Source organism: Urtica dioica, chromosome 7 (assembly GCF_054948205.1).
Source record: "Urtica dioica subsp. dioica isolate 48M chromosome 7, U.dioica_male_clone48M_v1_H2, whole genome shotgun sequence".
Classification (NCBI taxonomy): domain Eukaryota; kingdom Viridiplantae; phylum Streptophyta; class Magnoliopsida; order Rosales; family Urticaceae; genus Urtica; species Urtica dioica.
This window is the reverse complement of record NC_142762.1, coordinates 29,820,654-29,837,519: the sequence shown is the minus strand read 5'-3', so window position 1 is coordinate 29,837,519 and position 16,866 is coordinate 29,820,654. Positions and strand designations below refer to the sequence as shown.

The window sequence follows — 16,866 nt, the reverse complement described above, 5'->3', positions numbered from 1 at the left end:
AAAATAGACTCTATGGACATGGAACTAAAGAACTGGCCATTCAAAAGGTAAGAGAGAACTCTAACGAGCAAAACTTCGAACCGAAGATAAGTTGATATGTCAAAAATCAGTCAAAATAAAAACGTGGCCACATCATAATTCAAATAATAACCCTCGTGAAAACGTGCTCGACGGTTACCCCCAATAAAAGATAGCTCATGCGGTAATGCAAAATAACCATTCATCCACATGAAACAAATAGAAGTTACAAAATAACTATCACATCATGGGCCTTGACACCCTCATAATCCTCAAACTCACTTCCATGAAAGGGAATCAAAGACACAAAGAAGAGAGAGGACGCTCAACACAATCACACGCAATAAGCCTCACCTATCATATAACACTCTCAATTTATTTTCTCTCTCTTACTAGATTCGTCTGTATGTAGAAACAATCCTGCCTAAAACATCTACGTGTTCGGCACCTTCATGTAGCGCGGTACCTAGTGTTCTTCACTGAATATTGTTGTAAGATTTTAACATGTCAACACATATATAATATCTAAGTTGTAGAACAAAGTACTATGGAGGTTTTATCAATGTTAATGTGATTCTATATATATATATATATATATATATATGAAAAATAAGTCATGAAACTCTAATATAACCATATCAATCCCTATATATACATTTTCAACAAACCATTTTGCAACAAAAGGATGTGCTACAAATAGTTAAGCATTAAAAGTTTTAGATAAATATATTCTTGTTGGAAATAACACCCAGGGTCAACAAATTTTTTTTGACATAGTGAGAAGCGAAATCAATTTTATTTCATATTTCGAAAGACTGGTTTGATGAAACTTAATCAATAATGTATATAATATGTAAACTAAATAATGTGTACCAACTTTGTGTAGCGTGGTTAAACATTATAGCCTTAGTAGTTATGAGCACTCATCCCGGTCTTGTGCACATGCACAAGCAACCACAAATAGAGTCTATAAAATAAAGTCAAATAATGTATCTAAAGTTCTATGTGTGAGCACTAGTGAATCAAATTACTATAAATCCATTTTCTTATTCTAATAGCTATTTGTAATTATTGGTCAACCTAAGATAAAGGGATGACCGACTGCTTATGTGAGAGATAGAGAAATATTTCCAAAAAATATGTGTGTTCTGTTTTGGCCATGGCTTTGAAGAAAATTTATAGCCCCTCAAAACTATGTGTAGGTATCATTAAATCCATTTATCATTGAGTCAAGACCAATACCTAAACATGGCTGCAAAACTACATCTCTCACACTTGGTCATACATAGATTTGTTTTTATTCATTTTAGTCATTGAGGTTGTATCTTAACGTTTTACTATCTTACGTGGGAATAGTAAGGATAGGTGGGAGAGAGCTGTTTTGAAGCCAGAAGGTGGTGGATGCTTTCGTGTAAGGGAGGACGGCGTAAAGGGATGGAGTTCGGGAAAGGTGTTGGTCTGCCAGAATAGTTCGTACATGGGGTTCGATAGGTGCACAATGGTAGTGGTGCGCGTGTTGGTTCGAAACAGAGGTTCGGGTGAGAGAATGAAAGGCGGGGTGATGAGAGCTTGTGGGCAGGGAGGTCAGGTGGATGTCGAGGGAGGTGCTGGTTTACCGATATGGATGTGGTGTTGGTGGAAGAAATTAAAAAAATTAAGGTAATTTTATAAAATTATGTGTAAAGTGGTTTGTAATTCATTAAATATATGTTAAAAATAAAAAATTATGAATATAGAAACCATTTTACAAAAATACAACACATAGTTTTAAAATTCTCTCTCTCTCTCTCTCTCTCTCTCTCTCTCTCTCATTCTCTCAGCATAAACACACATATACATACACACATATATCAGACACACAAACAACACATATACACACACAAACACATCTATACACATACAAAACACAAAGATATTCATACACACATATACACATATAAACAACCACATATAAAGAAATAGATATACACATAAACACGTATACACTGTGAAGCACAACGGTGCTCCGACCCATTATAGTGTTGCAGTGCGTTGCGGCGTGTTGGGTGGCTCTGCAGTGCGATGCGGCATGTTCTCGTGCTCTCTGGTGATTTGCGATGTTGCGGTCCAATGTAGTGCGTTGGTCTATTGTGGCACGTTGAAGTACGTTGCGGTATGATGCGGTCCAAGCGAACGTGTTGCAGCGATGCCACTTGTTGTCTTTATGTATGTATGTATGTATATGTGTTTTTGTGTTTATATGTATTTTTGGATATATGTGGGTGTTTATATGTGTGTGAATTTTGGAGAAAAAGACATATATTTCATATTTTTTTTACATGCTCAGCTTAGTTCTATGTAATTATTGACTTACATGTAATTTCGCACATACTTTATGAAATTAACCATAAATTAAAAGTAGGTAGGTCGAGGAAGAGAGGCTTACATGATGGGTGGTTGTCGAAGTGGCGGAGCATCCGAGGTGATGGCAAACCGGAGCTTTAAAGATATATATATATATATACATATATAATATGTATGTATGTATGTATATATATACTCACTAGAAGCAGAGATATCTGGAGTCCAAACAACGGAGGAGAACCTAATGAGAGAGAGAGAGAGAGAGAGAGAGAGAGAGAGAAAGTCACCTTACACTAGTTATTATTTCCTTCAACTCCGTTTTTTGTTTGTGAATAAGTACAACCATTCTTTTATAGATGGAGCTGCCATATAAGAATGCTTGAGTCAATTAGTACTCTCAATTAAATACTAGGTCTAATTAATTTATTCACACTATCAAAGAACTAAGTATAACGTGATATAAATTGCATTTCAGCAATATTGTTCATGAATTATATATCTATGGGAACTGATAATTCTAAGATGACTAAATCATTTCACCATTTTCCTAATTGCTGATTCCTATAAAAGAACCTTGAGCATTGACTCCTCAAATGAAGATGACTAACCATACTATGTCTCATTTCAAGATTTAGGTAAGCTTGAGTGTACTGATAACTAGTGAATGATTTTAACTTTAGTAATATAAAGTTTAGTGGTTGTATTCAATATATTCCAAGATATATAGGAAGAACTATAAAGTCTCAACTCTCTATAGTTCATAGCCAAACAAAATAAGTTCTCCTATTAATAATCAATGAGAATTAACTGTACATTTGATCCTAAGATTGTGAATATTATCTTTACAAAAATTATAGAAGAGATGTTAAGTCTATACTTCACTCTTCACATATTGTGAGCTTTTTAGACAAAGACTATTTATAGATTGCCATCAAGTAGGATTCGAGGGAGCTGATTGATCCTGAGATCATATGACAAATGTTTCCATCAGAGATGTTCATTTGAACCTGAGAAGCGTGGACGATTTCTAAAAGATATGACAAATTCTCAGATTCTGTGAGTCGAGGAAGTTGAATCCATCCTATCAAAAATCTTGGGATGGTAACGATGATATGAGTTGTCGCTAATCTCATTAATTTCTTATCATAGGCATAGCTAGATCACCCGGAATTAATCATACTTAAAAGAGAACTAATTACATAGCTGATACTTTACATGTGCTACAAATGTCGCGAATAAACCAAGTAAATGTTTTATTGGTATAGTAAAATTGTAACAAACTAAAATCTAGTCAAGAATTAAACTAAAAAGTTATTCTCTATAGTTTTTCAAAATATACTAAGAAACTGGGAATTATTGTTACTCATCGAAATATCGTAGACATTTTGACCAGGTAGTTACATAGGGTTTGAACCGGTAAAGGCTTGAGGTCTAGAGAAAGGAGATGAATGACTAGTCAATAAGGTAAGGACAAAATCCTCCAAACAAAACCGTTGATATATACATGAAAAACCTATGAACATTAAGATCAGCCAAAATAAGAAAAGAACAAGACCAATGACTAGAAGAGTATCGTTCAAAATCACGTAGCTCGACGGTTTTAAACTGACCGGGGACATGACAATTATCAAACAATGAACAAATGAAACCATGTGCAACACCTACTACTATCTGTTGGATTGGATTAGTTTGTATTCATTGACAATCCCTGCTAAGGATTTTCATCCTACTCGCCTATTTGTGTCGGTACTTTGGTTCCTTTGGAGGAGAATTGATGTAACCCATATTCCATGACTGCACACTTGTATTCCTGCTCCCAGTTTTGATACACAAGGTACTGTAAACTAAATATCCTAAATAATGATATCAGCATAGTATGTATGTACTAGTATATATGTACCGCAGATACAATATGCAGTGTACTGAGACATACACCCGCTCTTGTCTTTTTCCATTAATAACAATCAGATAATATAATTTATATCACCGCAACGTTTCTAAAAATTGCCAAAAATCAAAATATAGAATAACTTTAGTCTATATAGATTTACATTTTTTTTTTTGTGTGGATATTATTAAAAATTTGTGAGCTAGCTTTGGCGACAGCCTGTGATACCATTTCGGAGTAAAATCCGCAATAAAAAAAAACAACAATTAAAGTAGAGTCTCTGTTTACCATTTTCCGCTTCCAAGAATATCAACCGAATATTAACACCATTTAAAGATCATTGAACCCGTTCAGAAACACTTTGAAAGTATGTGACCACTGACCACCAAGCAGCAACATAATAAGGCTAATAATGATACTAATAATAACAATTCCAAGAAGGAAAATGGAATTAACAACAAACAAATATCAAGAATTGCAATGATATTCCCCAGAAGTAGTATCGGTGAACGCGGTGGAAACGTACTCTCTGACTTCTTTAGCAATCACGCCCCTCATTGCGTCCCAAAACCCCGCCGGGAAGCTCTCCGGCGGGTTCTGGTCAGCCCCGGCCCCAGCGCCGGGCGGGGCGAGGGTGAGCTCGGTAAAGGGGTCCTCGTCCTCCTCCGGCGGCGGCGCCGGAGAGTTGGTCGGCGGAGGGAGGCCTCGCTGGCGGCGCTTGAGGGTGGAGTTCCAGTGGTTCTTGACGGCGTTGTCGGTGCGGCCGGGAAGGAGGCGAGCGATGGTGGCCCAGCGGTTGCCGAAGCGGGCGTGGGCGGCGAGGATGGCGTCGTCCTCGGCGGCGGAGAACGGCCGGTGCTGGACGGTGGGGCAGAGCTGGTTGCACCACCGGAGGCGACAGGACTTCCCGGAGCGACCCTTGACGTGGCGGCTTATGAGGGACCAGTTTCTGGCGCCGTGTCGGTCCACTAGCCGGGTCAGGATCCGATCCTCCTCCGTGCTCCAGGGGCCCTTCACCCGCTCCGCCCTCGACCGCGGCGTCGACTCCGACTCCGACGAGTCCGACGTCGATGACGTCGACGAAGAGCACGGCCTATTGCTGTTGTTCGTGTACGTCGCTCGGTCCATTGTGTAGAGTGAGATGAGACGAATGAACAAGGCTTTGTTCTTTTTCTATTTATTTTATATAGATTTGAGCTATATTGGGTTCCAAATGTATGTTGTGTATTTATATGTGGGGAAGAATGAGAAGGAGAGAGGAAGGTGAGTGAGAATGATGGTGCATGAACTTGAGGGCACTTTTTAAATATTTGTTTTTGGGTTTCCAATAGAGTTTTTAGTTTTAGTTTGCTGGAGAGAGAGAGAGGTACAAATGAGGGAGTTTTGAATGGGTATTTTCCTGGAAAGTGGGTTGTGTAAAGTGGGTAGGGAGTACTTATAAGCAATACGGATTATGGTTATGTCAAGTGTAGATATAGATTAGCATTATTTTAGGGGCTTGCGAGGATTTTATCATATTTTTTTGTTAATATGGTTGAGAGAGGGGACAAATTTTGTCGCACCGCGGATTTTGCTTTGTCTGGGTATGCTGCCACATTGACTAGTAAACTCTGTATATATACAAATGTATAGATGTTTGTTATTCACCGATCACCGCACGGCTGGCTCATATCGTTGAGAAAACAAAGAGAATTGTGTACTGCCTTTTTATTTGCTCTCTAACCGTATATAAATCTAGATTCTAGTGCAGGTACAGTATATCAAAGTAAAATAGAACAGTGATGATGCCAAAGACAAAGGTTACTCGATTGTAGCTTTGAGTGATCATGCTTAATCTATACCCTGCCATACCTGATTAATAACATGGCTGATACAGAATGAAAATTGATGGTAATTTCACTTATTCTATTATAAAGAAATTGAAAGTGATCTATCAGCTAGTTCCCTTTTATAGTTAAAGATTTTGGTCCTTATTTTTCTGTACAAATATTTTGATTCCTGGTTTATTGATTTAATAGCATTCGATCATTCACAAACAGCCTATCATTAATGGACCATTATAATTTAAATTAATAAATTAAATGATTTTATGTGTTTTTTTAGTAAAAAATCAGAAAACATTCAACTCATTTAAATAGGTATTTAAATTACCATATATTAATTATTATGTATTAAATTTTCTCAAATATATTATTTGATTATGTATTTTTAGTTCAATAAAATAAATAAAAATTAATTATTAATAATAATTAATAATAATATAATTTAATTTGAAGCTCACGTAATTTTAATAAATTTTTTATTTTTTTATTATGTATTAAATCATATTAATAAAATAATGTACTAAAATTACGTGAGCTTCAAATTAAATTATATTGTTATTAATTATTAGTGAAATTTGTTGTAACTAGCCAAGTTTGTCATTCTTATTGGGGGAATAGCTCAAGTTTCATTTTATTAAGTAAATAGCTCATATTTTCGACTCAGACCATAATGCCCTTGGTAAATTCGCGAATTGGTTAATTTAATTAACCTACTGGAGTGAGTTAGGTTAATTAATTAACTTATTGGTTGAATATTAGTTTAGGTTCTGATTTTTTTGTGAATAAAGTTAATTTACTAAATGATTGAATTCGGAATTAGGTTAATTAATTGAATGCTTTGAATATCAATTGACTTAAGTTATGATTTTTGTAAATTTTTTGTGAATTTCAAATCATTCACGAAGCAGTTAATTAATTAACCTAACTCACTCCAGTAGATTAATTAAATTAACCGATTCGCGAATTTACAAAGTGCCTCTCCCCAATCCCCTCCATCGCCGTCGATTTCCTCTCCGCCGCTCTCCCCCCGCCGATTTCCGAGTCAATCTGGTTCGTTCCGGTGAGGTCGAGCATCGCTGCCGCCGGAGCTCGTCGGAATCGACGCCGTCTATGACGGATCTTGACGGCGTCTATGGTGGATCTCGACGGCGACGTGTTAGGGATCAGCAACGAGGATGGACGACGATCGGCGATGACGCGGCAGCGTGAAATAGATCGGCGGCGATCGACGGCGTGAAGTGGATCGGTGGCGTGAAATGGACGAGGATGAGTTTAGGTTTAGGTTTTGGGAAAATTGAGTTTTGCTCTTATATATGAGGGTAATTTAGGTAATTAAATATTAATTGGGCTATTCACTTAATTTATTCAAACTTGGGCTATTCTCCTAATATTGGTGGATTGATTGGGCTAGTATGCTCACTCTCCCTAATTATTATTGATAATTAATTTTTATTTATTTTATTGAACTAAATATGATAAATTGTCATAATAATAATATATAGTAATAATTATTTGTTTTATATAATATTTTATCATTTAACATCATTGAGTATATTAAAGAATGAATAGAACATTTTAGATGTTTATTTATAAGCAGCATATAATAAGTTAAATCAAATTACTGAACTTCATATTAAACAATGACAATACTTAATGGTGTGTTTCATACGTACGAATCCACTCATTTTCGGCTTCTATCTAATGCGTTCTTGATTGTATTTTACGGTTATTATGAGATTTCATGTGAAATTCAGGTTTTGGGAGCTTAAACGAGTACTGGAATGACATTGGACCTGTTTGGAGGACCCGAGAGTGACAACGGAGCAAAAACGACTCATTTTGGAAGAAATTCAACGTTGGGAGACAAAAGTCAACAATCAACGCGAGCGCGTAGGTTGCTAAAAGCACCGCAACCCTTTTCACCGCGCCACGATAAAAGTCTGCCACAGCCGCGGTGAAACACATTGTTGAACCGGCATGACGCTTTGTGAATTCGGCGCGACGCGACGACGTTAATTCCTAAATAATTATTTTCCATTTTCGAGCGTATTTGGGCCATTGGATCTCATTTAAAGGCCCAAATAGCTACGAATTTAAACCTTAAATCTATATATTATGAATTGTAACCTCATAAACATATATTTTGCTTTCTCTTTATTTTTCTTAGAGTGTTTGGTTGTTTATTTAGAGAGCTCTTGAAGGAGGAGAAAATGATCTTCGATTGAAATGACAACCTGACGAGTTTTTCTTCTCCGAATTCATTTGTTCTTCTTTTATTCTCTTCTTTTATTTATGTTGTTGCTCTAGATTATTGTAGAACATTGTTTTATTTAATATGAATTCCTTTTTACTTTCACTATTTATTTTAATGCTTTTTATTATTGTTTTATGTTTATTGTTGATTATGAATTTCATTAGAGACTAGATTTCTTATGTTGTTGCGGTATAGTCAGGATTGATAATGGTTGGGGAGTTCATTAGGGTTAGATAATACTTAATTCCTTCGTTATTATGGATTACTTGATATGAAACATGCTTAATGCTTTATAGTGCTTGATCACCATTAGAATTGTTATCTACAATTGTTTAGCTACACGAGAGAGAGTAAATAATCGTGTTTTTATTCATGTCTTTACAGTTGATCCTAGATTAGTAGAAAATCTAGGTAATTTACGTAATCACTTGAATTCTTGTCGTATTTCGTGTAATTGTTTTAATTGGATTTAAAGTCGAGAGGATAACAATCCATCAACTACATACGTTTGTTAGAACACTCGAGCGAACCTAATGAATATTTTGATAGAGTGAGATTAGCATCCATATGAGTAGATTTTATTGTCCAACTCGAAACCCCCGACCTAGTTAGTTCCAGTGAAATCGTGATCCCTATTTTCCATTTATTGAAAACTCATGTTTAATTCCTTGCTTTTGTTTTATTTAATCTTGTTAATTGTTTCAAAACTTCATCACACTTTATTGGAATCGATTCGCTAGTTATTGTAGGTTCGACACTCGATACTTCTATATTTATATTACTTGAGCGACACGTACGCTTGAGTGCTCAAAAATTTCGCACCAATACTTTCATAATTAAAATAATATTAATAATATGTATTAATTTTCTCTTCAAACGTATATGGATGAAAAAATCAGAATGAATAATTGATTATGAAACATGTACAAATTTGGGTAGAATAAAACAAAATTAAAAAAAGAGAGATATTTTGCAATCTGTAAATCTTACGCCGCTAATTACGAGTAGTTTTTTTTTTCAATAACATGATTTTTAAATATTTACATCACTTACATCATATACTGTTTAAATGATAAGAAGCGAACGCTAATTTATCAATTTTCCATTTGAATTGCTTTTTTTTTACGTAACGTCTCGAACGACATTTCAAATGGACTAAAATGGCAAGTTTGAATATCCAGTTTATAATAGAACAGTTCGGATGAAATAACCAATTCAGATGGTGTAAAACTTATTAATTTAAACGTCTAAATCATATAAAAACGGAATATCTTATTAATTTTATAAAGAAAACTCATTCAAATAGTGACCCTAAAAACCCTCAAGAACTTTATTGAACAGTTTTAGTTTTTAGAGCAGTTTTTTTAAAAATTAAAAATTAAAGACAAGTTTTTTTAGTTGTAAATGTTACCAAATTATAAAGGTATAGTATTCCATATTTAAAGAGGGAAACAAAATACCACAATTACGAAAAGAAAAAACAAACATAATTTTATTGCATTGATTCAAAACACTTTATTAGGATGTAATTTATTTAGGGAGAGTGAGCATACTAGCCCAATCAACCCATCAATATTAGGAGAATAAGCCAAGTTTGAATAAATTAAGTGAATAGCCCAATTAATATTTCACTACCTAAATTACCATCATATATAAGAGCAAAACTCAATTTTCCAAAAACCAAAACCTAAACTTCATCTCATCTTTGTCCATTTCACGCCACCGATCCACTTCACGCCGCCGATCCATTTCACGCCGCCGCGTCGTCGCCAATCGTCGTCCATCCTCGTTGCTGATCCCTAACGTTGCCGGCGAGATCCGCCATAGACGCCGTCAAGATCCGCCGTAGACGGCGTCGATTCCGTCGAGCTCCGGCGGCGGCGATGCTCGGAGAATCGACGGCTTAGATTGACTCGAAAATCGGCGGGGGGAGAGGAATCGGCGGCGGAGAGGAAATCGGCGGGGATGGAGGGGATTGAGGAGAGACACTTTGTAAATTCGCGAATCGGTTAATTTAATTAACATACTGGAGTGAGTTAGGTTAATTAATTAACTGATTCGTGAAGGATTTGAAATTCACAAAAAATTTACAAAAATCTTAACTTAAGTCAATTAATATTCAAATCATTCAATTAATTAACCTAATTCCGAATTCAATCATTTAGTAAATTAACTTTACTCACAAAAAAATCAAAACCTAAACTAATATTCAACCAATAAGTTAATTAATTAACCTAACTCACTCTAATATGTTAATTAAATTAACATATTCGCGAATTTATCAAGGGCGTTATGGTCTGAGTCGAAAATATGGGCTATTTGCTTAATAAAATGAAACTTGGGCTATTCCCCCAATAACAATGACAAACTTGGCTAGTTACAACAAATTTCACATTTATTTATGATCAGTTATTGGCAAATACGTAACTTCAAATATTATTTTAAATTATTAGAGAGCTAGGTACATGGCCACTTTTAATCTCCTACATTAAAACTATAGTACAACTATCTAATTATTAAGAATTCGCAAACTAAAATAAAGTGCAAGCTCGATATTAGGTGAGATGTACACATGTATGATTTGGGTCATTTACTTAATATATGGATAGTTTAACTGTAACTTTAATTAATGGTGACCATTAGACTATTTAATATAATTTCATCTTAAATTATTTTATTTAATCTAGCATTAAAGAAATATTTTTTTTCTTACTACTAGTCCCCCCCCTAAAATGTCTCTCAAGATCCCTGACTGGATATTCGTATGTTAAATTAAATATAAATTTATTTTCGTCAAAAATTTGTTCGTGACATAGTATTATATATATACGGTCGCAAGATTTTAGAGTTATGACTACCTAAAGCTAAATTCTCATACTACAATGATTTGACGTGGTTTTTCCTATGAGGTCAAAAACCTTATTACAAAATTAATATTATCGTATTTTCAAATACAATTTTCCACATTCCACTGACCCAAGTATCGATCTACTTCTAAACTATGGGAATGAGCTAAAACTCTGGAACTCCACGTACTTGCTTAGTTAGTGAAAATAACAACAAAAAAAACAATTATAATAATAATCAAATAGTTGATTATAGGATTTCTATTTATGCCTCATGATTCATCTGTACCACTTATGTTTTGTAAAACATCAAGTGATTTTCTGAACAAAAATGATATATCTTACAGAGCAAAAATAAAATCTAATAAAAATGAAACACATTCAACTATTTAGAAAATAAAAATATAATTTAAAATTCCTAATTTTGACCAAATGAAATAATAAAGCCATGATGCTATGCCTCGTTATAAGTATTTTTCACTATTTGTGAATGAAATAGACATATCGTCGCTATATTATTTGTTTTCATGATCTTCCACATTTTGTCTTATCTAAACGAGTTCGGTGCAAAGAATTAGCAATGTGTCTGTATTTGTTTTCTTAATCTCAATCTCTTTTGAGTTTTGACATTGCTGCTTTTACTATTGAATTGATAGAAAATTGACAGCCACTGCAATAGCAAATTAGCAATAGGCCAAATAAAAAAAAGTGCCCTCATGTTATTTAATTAAGTCATAGGATTATAGACGCAGATTTAGGTACCTCACTTTTTCTTTTTCTTTTTCTTTGAGGCATAGGTACCCACTGTTCTTATTGATTGTGTATAGATGCGACAAGTTATTATATTCGTCTTATTATGTTACAATTTATTAATTAGTTACATGATTAAAAAAATCAAATGGTATACTGAGTGAAACGGGAATGATAAAGCGGAAAAAAAATAGTAGGGGGAAGAAAAAAATAAAACAGAGGTTATAAAATCATTCTCGTACCCATGAACAACAGGTAGGGAAAAGAGGATGTTAATTAAAAGTATATATAAATATTCAATGTTTTATAATAAATAATTAGCGTTTAAAACATGACAGGAAAGCCCGAGCTGTTCAACACAAACAACAAAACGTTTTAAAACGGCAAGTGGGCCCGGAAACCCTTTTTTGACTCACACTTTGGTTATTTTATTCATTTAGCCCAGCTGTAACAAGACTCCAAAATCAGGCTACTATAGAATAAATTAATTTAAGATGTAAGTAAATCAACGGTTATGATGGGGTCTTCAGAGAGGCCAAAACCTGATGGAGAAAAGTGGGCCCAACTTGGGTTTAAAAATAGGCGAGTTGAAGATGACTTCAACGCCTCCCACGTAGGATGGCCCACTAACAGCCTGGAAGAATCTCACGTGATTTTTGCTGAATCCCTTTGACTTTTGAGTGCAAATCCAACGAGAGATTGTCTCTCTCTCTCTCTCTCTCTCTCTCTCTCTCTCTCTCAAAGGAAAATCACTGTTGAATATTGAGTAAAAAAAAGTACGTTTATTCCGTTCTTTTTAACGAAATGACCATTTTGCTATTAAATTTTATTTGCTGTCCAATTTAAATTTTTGTTGATACATACAAATTAGTACAATAATTCCACGGGGAAAGATCCATATGCGTCAAATTGAAAGTAATGAGAACAATGGAAATGTAAGGCATAACTATTTTTAAATAGGGACGAATTTAATATATTAGAGAGAAAAATAACAAAGATGTCCATGTTGTGTTAGATTCATTCCGATTTTAAGTTGATGTTGTGTCTAAAATGTTATTCACTTGTATAAATAAGTGTTTTACTTTTATTTTAATCAAAATTTTCATGCTTTTCTCAACAAAATAAAAAAAAAAAGATAACAAAGATGTGTGATTTGAGATTTTTAACGTGCGAGACCCATGGTAGTTTTAGTTATGCTATAAATTACCGAATATGTTATACAAGTCGTGTTATAATCATTGGCTATGTGAATGATTACTTTATCTTGCTACGCCTTCCTCGCGTGTATCGTAACCGGCAAAATGATCAACATAGGGAAGGTGATAAAGGAGCGATTCATTTTCTGCGCGAACCGCGACACCGAAGTGACGCTCGGGCACAGTGGCATCATCACCGGCATGTGCTTAGAAGTCGGGCTGAAAATCGTCCACAATGAAGCCTGGCTTGGTCTTGGGGACCCCGTTGATGCCGAGAGGATAATGAAGCTCCGGCAATGGAAGCATGGGAACGCACATCCGGATGGGACGGGATTCATCAATGTCCCGGAGCAACACCGAGGCGACCCAAATGCCCCCATTCTCGGACCACCTGATGAACCGGAGCACGCCCCGACCCACCATGAGCAAGAGCACAACTATAACGAGGTGATGACCATGATGAATCGGCTCGACTCCCGCCTGAGTGACACCCACAACGCCTTAGGAAGCTTCCTCAACGACTTCGGAGAGCGACAACGGGAGCGAGACGGGTTTCAACAGAATGTCTACAACATGTGGACGGCGCATCAGCAGACCATCTATCCGAATGCACCGAGCTACCCAGCCTATCCTCCGCACCTCATGACGCCATATCCCGCGTTCCCTCCATGGGATTCGGGCAGCTACAACCCTTCACAACCCGAGGATGAGGCGACCACGATGACGAAGAGTAGGGGAGCTCGGCCACCCCTGCAAGGTAAGTCCCCTTTCCATCGTTTTTACCGTGTGATTACATTGAGGTCAATGTAAGTTTTAAGTTTGGGGGGGTCATTGTTTGTCTTACGGGGGATTTTTTGTAAATTAGTAGTTGATTTTCTAGGATGTTTTTGTTTTGTTTTAGGATAATTGGTAGAAATTGGTGTTTTGTGTGCCTTAATTGACTCAATAAATGTTTACCGATGATATGGATAGTCTAAAACCGTAGACATGTAAAAAAAAATCTGTGAATTACCGAGTGAAAAAGAATCTTGTTGAGTTTTGTGTTATCACTTAAAGCTCGAATAATGTTTGTCTCGATGCTTAGACGACATTGAGTAGTAGTTTAACTCAGTTTTGAAAAGTGGCCACCGAACACACTAAGAACCTTTTCGGATCCCTAATCAAAGCGAAATTGAGCGCACATTGATCTAGTAAGAATGATATAGGCGTTAGGAATAACCTTTCGAGCCAAAAAGCCAACTCGAGAATTTTTATCAATTAGAACCCACTCACAAAAAGCCGAACGTTTTACCCTTCTCGATACTTAGTCAGAAAAAGCCAAGCCAATAATTTGAAATCCCACAAAGAACCTCATTGACTTTAGCGACTCTTGAGTGACATTGTTGAGTGAAATTTTTTCTATTTTATGATATGTTCTCCGACTCGTCTCTACATATTACATTGTCCACTAGACTCACCACGCCGGTGATTATTTATATCGTTATGCAAAAAAAAAAAGAGAAAAAAATTCTAAAAAAAAAAGAAGTTTATTTATGTCATACATTTTTATTTTGCGTGGTGTTCTATGTGTTTGTTTTAAGGGACTTGTCGCTTGTTGTTAAGTCGAAGTTTGAGGGGAAAACACGGGAAATAAAAGACTAGTAAAAAAACGTTCTCGTTAGGCGAAAGTTAATGCCAAGAACGCGGGGGGGGGGGGGGGGGGGGGGTGAGTGAACGAGCTTTGATATAGGCGTTAGGAATAACCTTTCGAGCCAAAAAGCCAACTCGAGAATTTTTATCAATTAGAACCCACTCACAAAAAGCCGAACGTTTTACCCTTCTCGATACTTAGTCAGAAAAAGCCAAGCCAATAATTTGAAATCCCACAAAGAACCTCATTGACTTTAGCGACTCTTGAGTGACATTGTTGAGTGAACGAGCTTTGTATGAGGGTTGTGATTTTGGTGAGAGATTTGAGTCGCTAAGGTCGATGTTTGAGCTACTAAAAATTCCATTCCGTACCTTTGACCCTAGCCTGTAACATTACAAGCCTTTAAGACCTATTGACGAGCTAGGAATGACATGTGCGCATTAGTGGAGATCAAGGGTGAAGAGAATGCTTATGGTGTGTCGAATCGAATAAACTATCATTCAAAGAATCGATTCTTGTGGTCGCATATTAGGATTGGGAAAGGCTACGAGACTTTGGAATCGAAAGCTAATCGAGACAAAGAACATTGCAAACGGCTTGAGCTAACATGAACTTGTATGAATTCTCTTACATTTGGTAGTTGACTTAGAATTTAAAACCATGGATTTCCATGTCGATGTAAGTCTAGAGGTTTGAAATTGAGGCAAATATGAGTCATTTATTTTACGTAAAACATTGAGATTTACCAGTTTAGTGTAGGTACCTTCTTTGGTGTGTTTTTGTTTTGTGTCTATTGTTTTGTCGCTTGAGGACAAGCAACGGTTTAAGTTTGGGGGTATTTGATAGGTGCGTGTCGTACGTAGAAAACTCCTATTATCCCAACTAAATCCGAGCTTGTTCTTGAGTAGTTTTGAGGTTTTTCGTGTGTTTTGAAGGTTTTCAGGTCAAAAGTGGGATTTCTATGATACTCTGGGCAAATCTGTACAAATCGAGGCATTCGGGATCACAAAAGAGTAAAAAATGAAGACGTGATAGAACCTCGCGCCGCGACTCCCATAGCGCGCGCCGCGAGGTTTGGAAAGCATCCCGAGCCATCTCCGAGCAGTTTGCGCGTTCCGCGAGGCTATGGAATTGTTAACCTCGCGCCGCGACCCCAGACCGCGCTCCGTGAGGTCGAAGAACTTTAGCGTCGAAAATCCCCGAGCGTCAAGCGCGGAACGCGACCTCCCGAGAAGAACTACCTCGCGCCGCGACCCCTGTACCGTGCGCCGCGAGGTGCGCGAAACCAAAAGAGGAAACGCGTTTTCTGGAGCAATCTGGGCCGTCGGATCAAGTTTTGTTACCCAGTCTACTCCGAAAATTAGAGGAAACACCCTAATTTTGACCTAAGCCTATAAATACACTTCTGAACCTCTTGTTTAGGACTTTTTGCACTTTTTCATTGTTTTCACTTAGTGTTTGGGAGAGATAGAGAAAAAGAGGAGAACCATTCTTCATCAATTCACGCCATTCACAGTTTTATTCTTCTCCTTTACTCTTGAACTCCCATATTTTAATTTTTCAATTTAGTTTTCAATTATGGTTTCTTCTTCTTATTCTTTTATTCTCTTTTTGTTTTCTCGCTACGCCATGAACTAATTCCATTAAGGACTATGGCGCAGCGGGTTTAGGATGCGGTTATGGATATGATTTAATATATTGAAGTTCAATTTCCATTCTCTACTACTTTGCTTAATTCAAATCCGTTTTTAATGCCTGGTCGAGATTAGCTACCTTGTTCATGAGTTTATACTTCAACTTGATGCTTGAGAAAGATTAGGTTGTTAGTGTTTTGGTTTGAATTACTATGATGCATGCCTAGGCTAGAGATAGTTAGGTTGTCATAGAATCGTGTGAATACTCTTGTTATGAATGCATGTTTTTGTTAGGGATTGAGATCGAGAGAAGATTTTCCTAATTTTGACATAGGTTGTTAGATGCTCGAGAGAGATTTAGCAATATTATTCTGTGAGTATGGTTAGCAAAGAGTAGTGAGTTGATTATTGATCGTGCGTCAAATTCGTGTATCCAAACCGTTGAATAAACTCATGAAGCATTGGTCCTTAGCCTCTCTTTCTG

General features: G+C 36.3%; 1 protein-coding gene across 1 annotated transcript; it reads right to left on the bottom strand.

Annotated features, from left to right (window-relative positions):
* Positions 1-4,532: 4,532 nt before the first annotated feature.
* On the bottom strand, positions 4,533-5,647 carry LOC149390719 (transcription factor MYB56-like). The gene has a single exon (XM_089618626.1). It carries the CDS (start codon positions 5,375-5,377, stop codon positions 4,718-4,720), a length of 660 nt encoding a protein of 219 aa, XP_089474752.1. The 5' UTR covers positions 5,378-5,647; the 3' UTR covers positions 4,533-4,717.
* Between the last annotated feature and the right edge of the window lie 11,219 nt (positions 5,648-16,866).

Excerpts from the sequence above, each read along its gene's own strand:
- LOC149390719 (XM_089618626.1), bottom strand. The coding sequence starts at position 5,377 with ATGGACCGAGCGACGTACACGAACAACAGCAATAGGCCGTGCTCTTCG.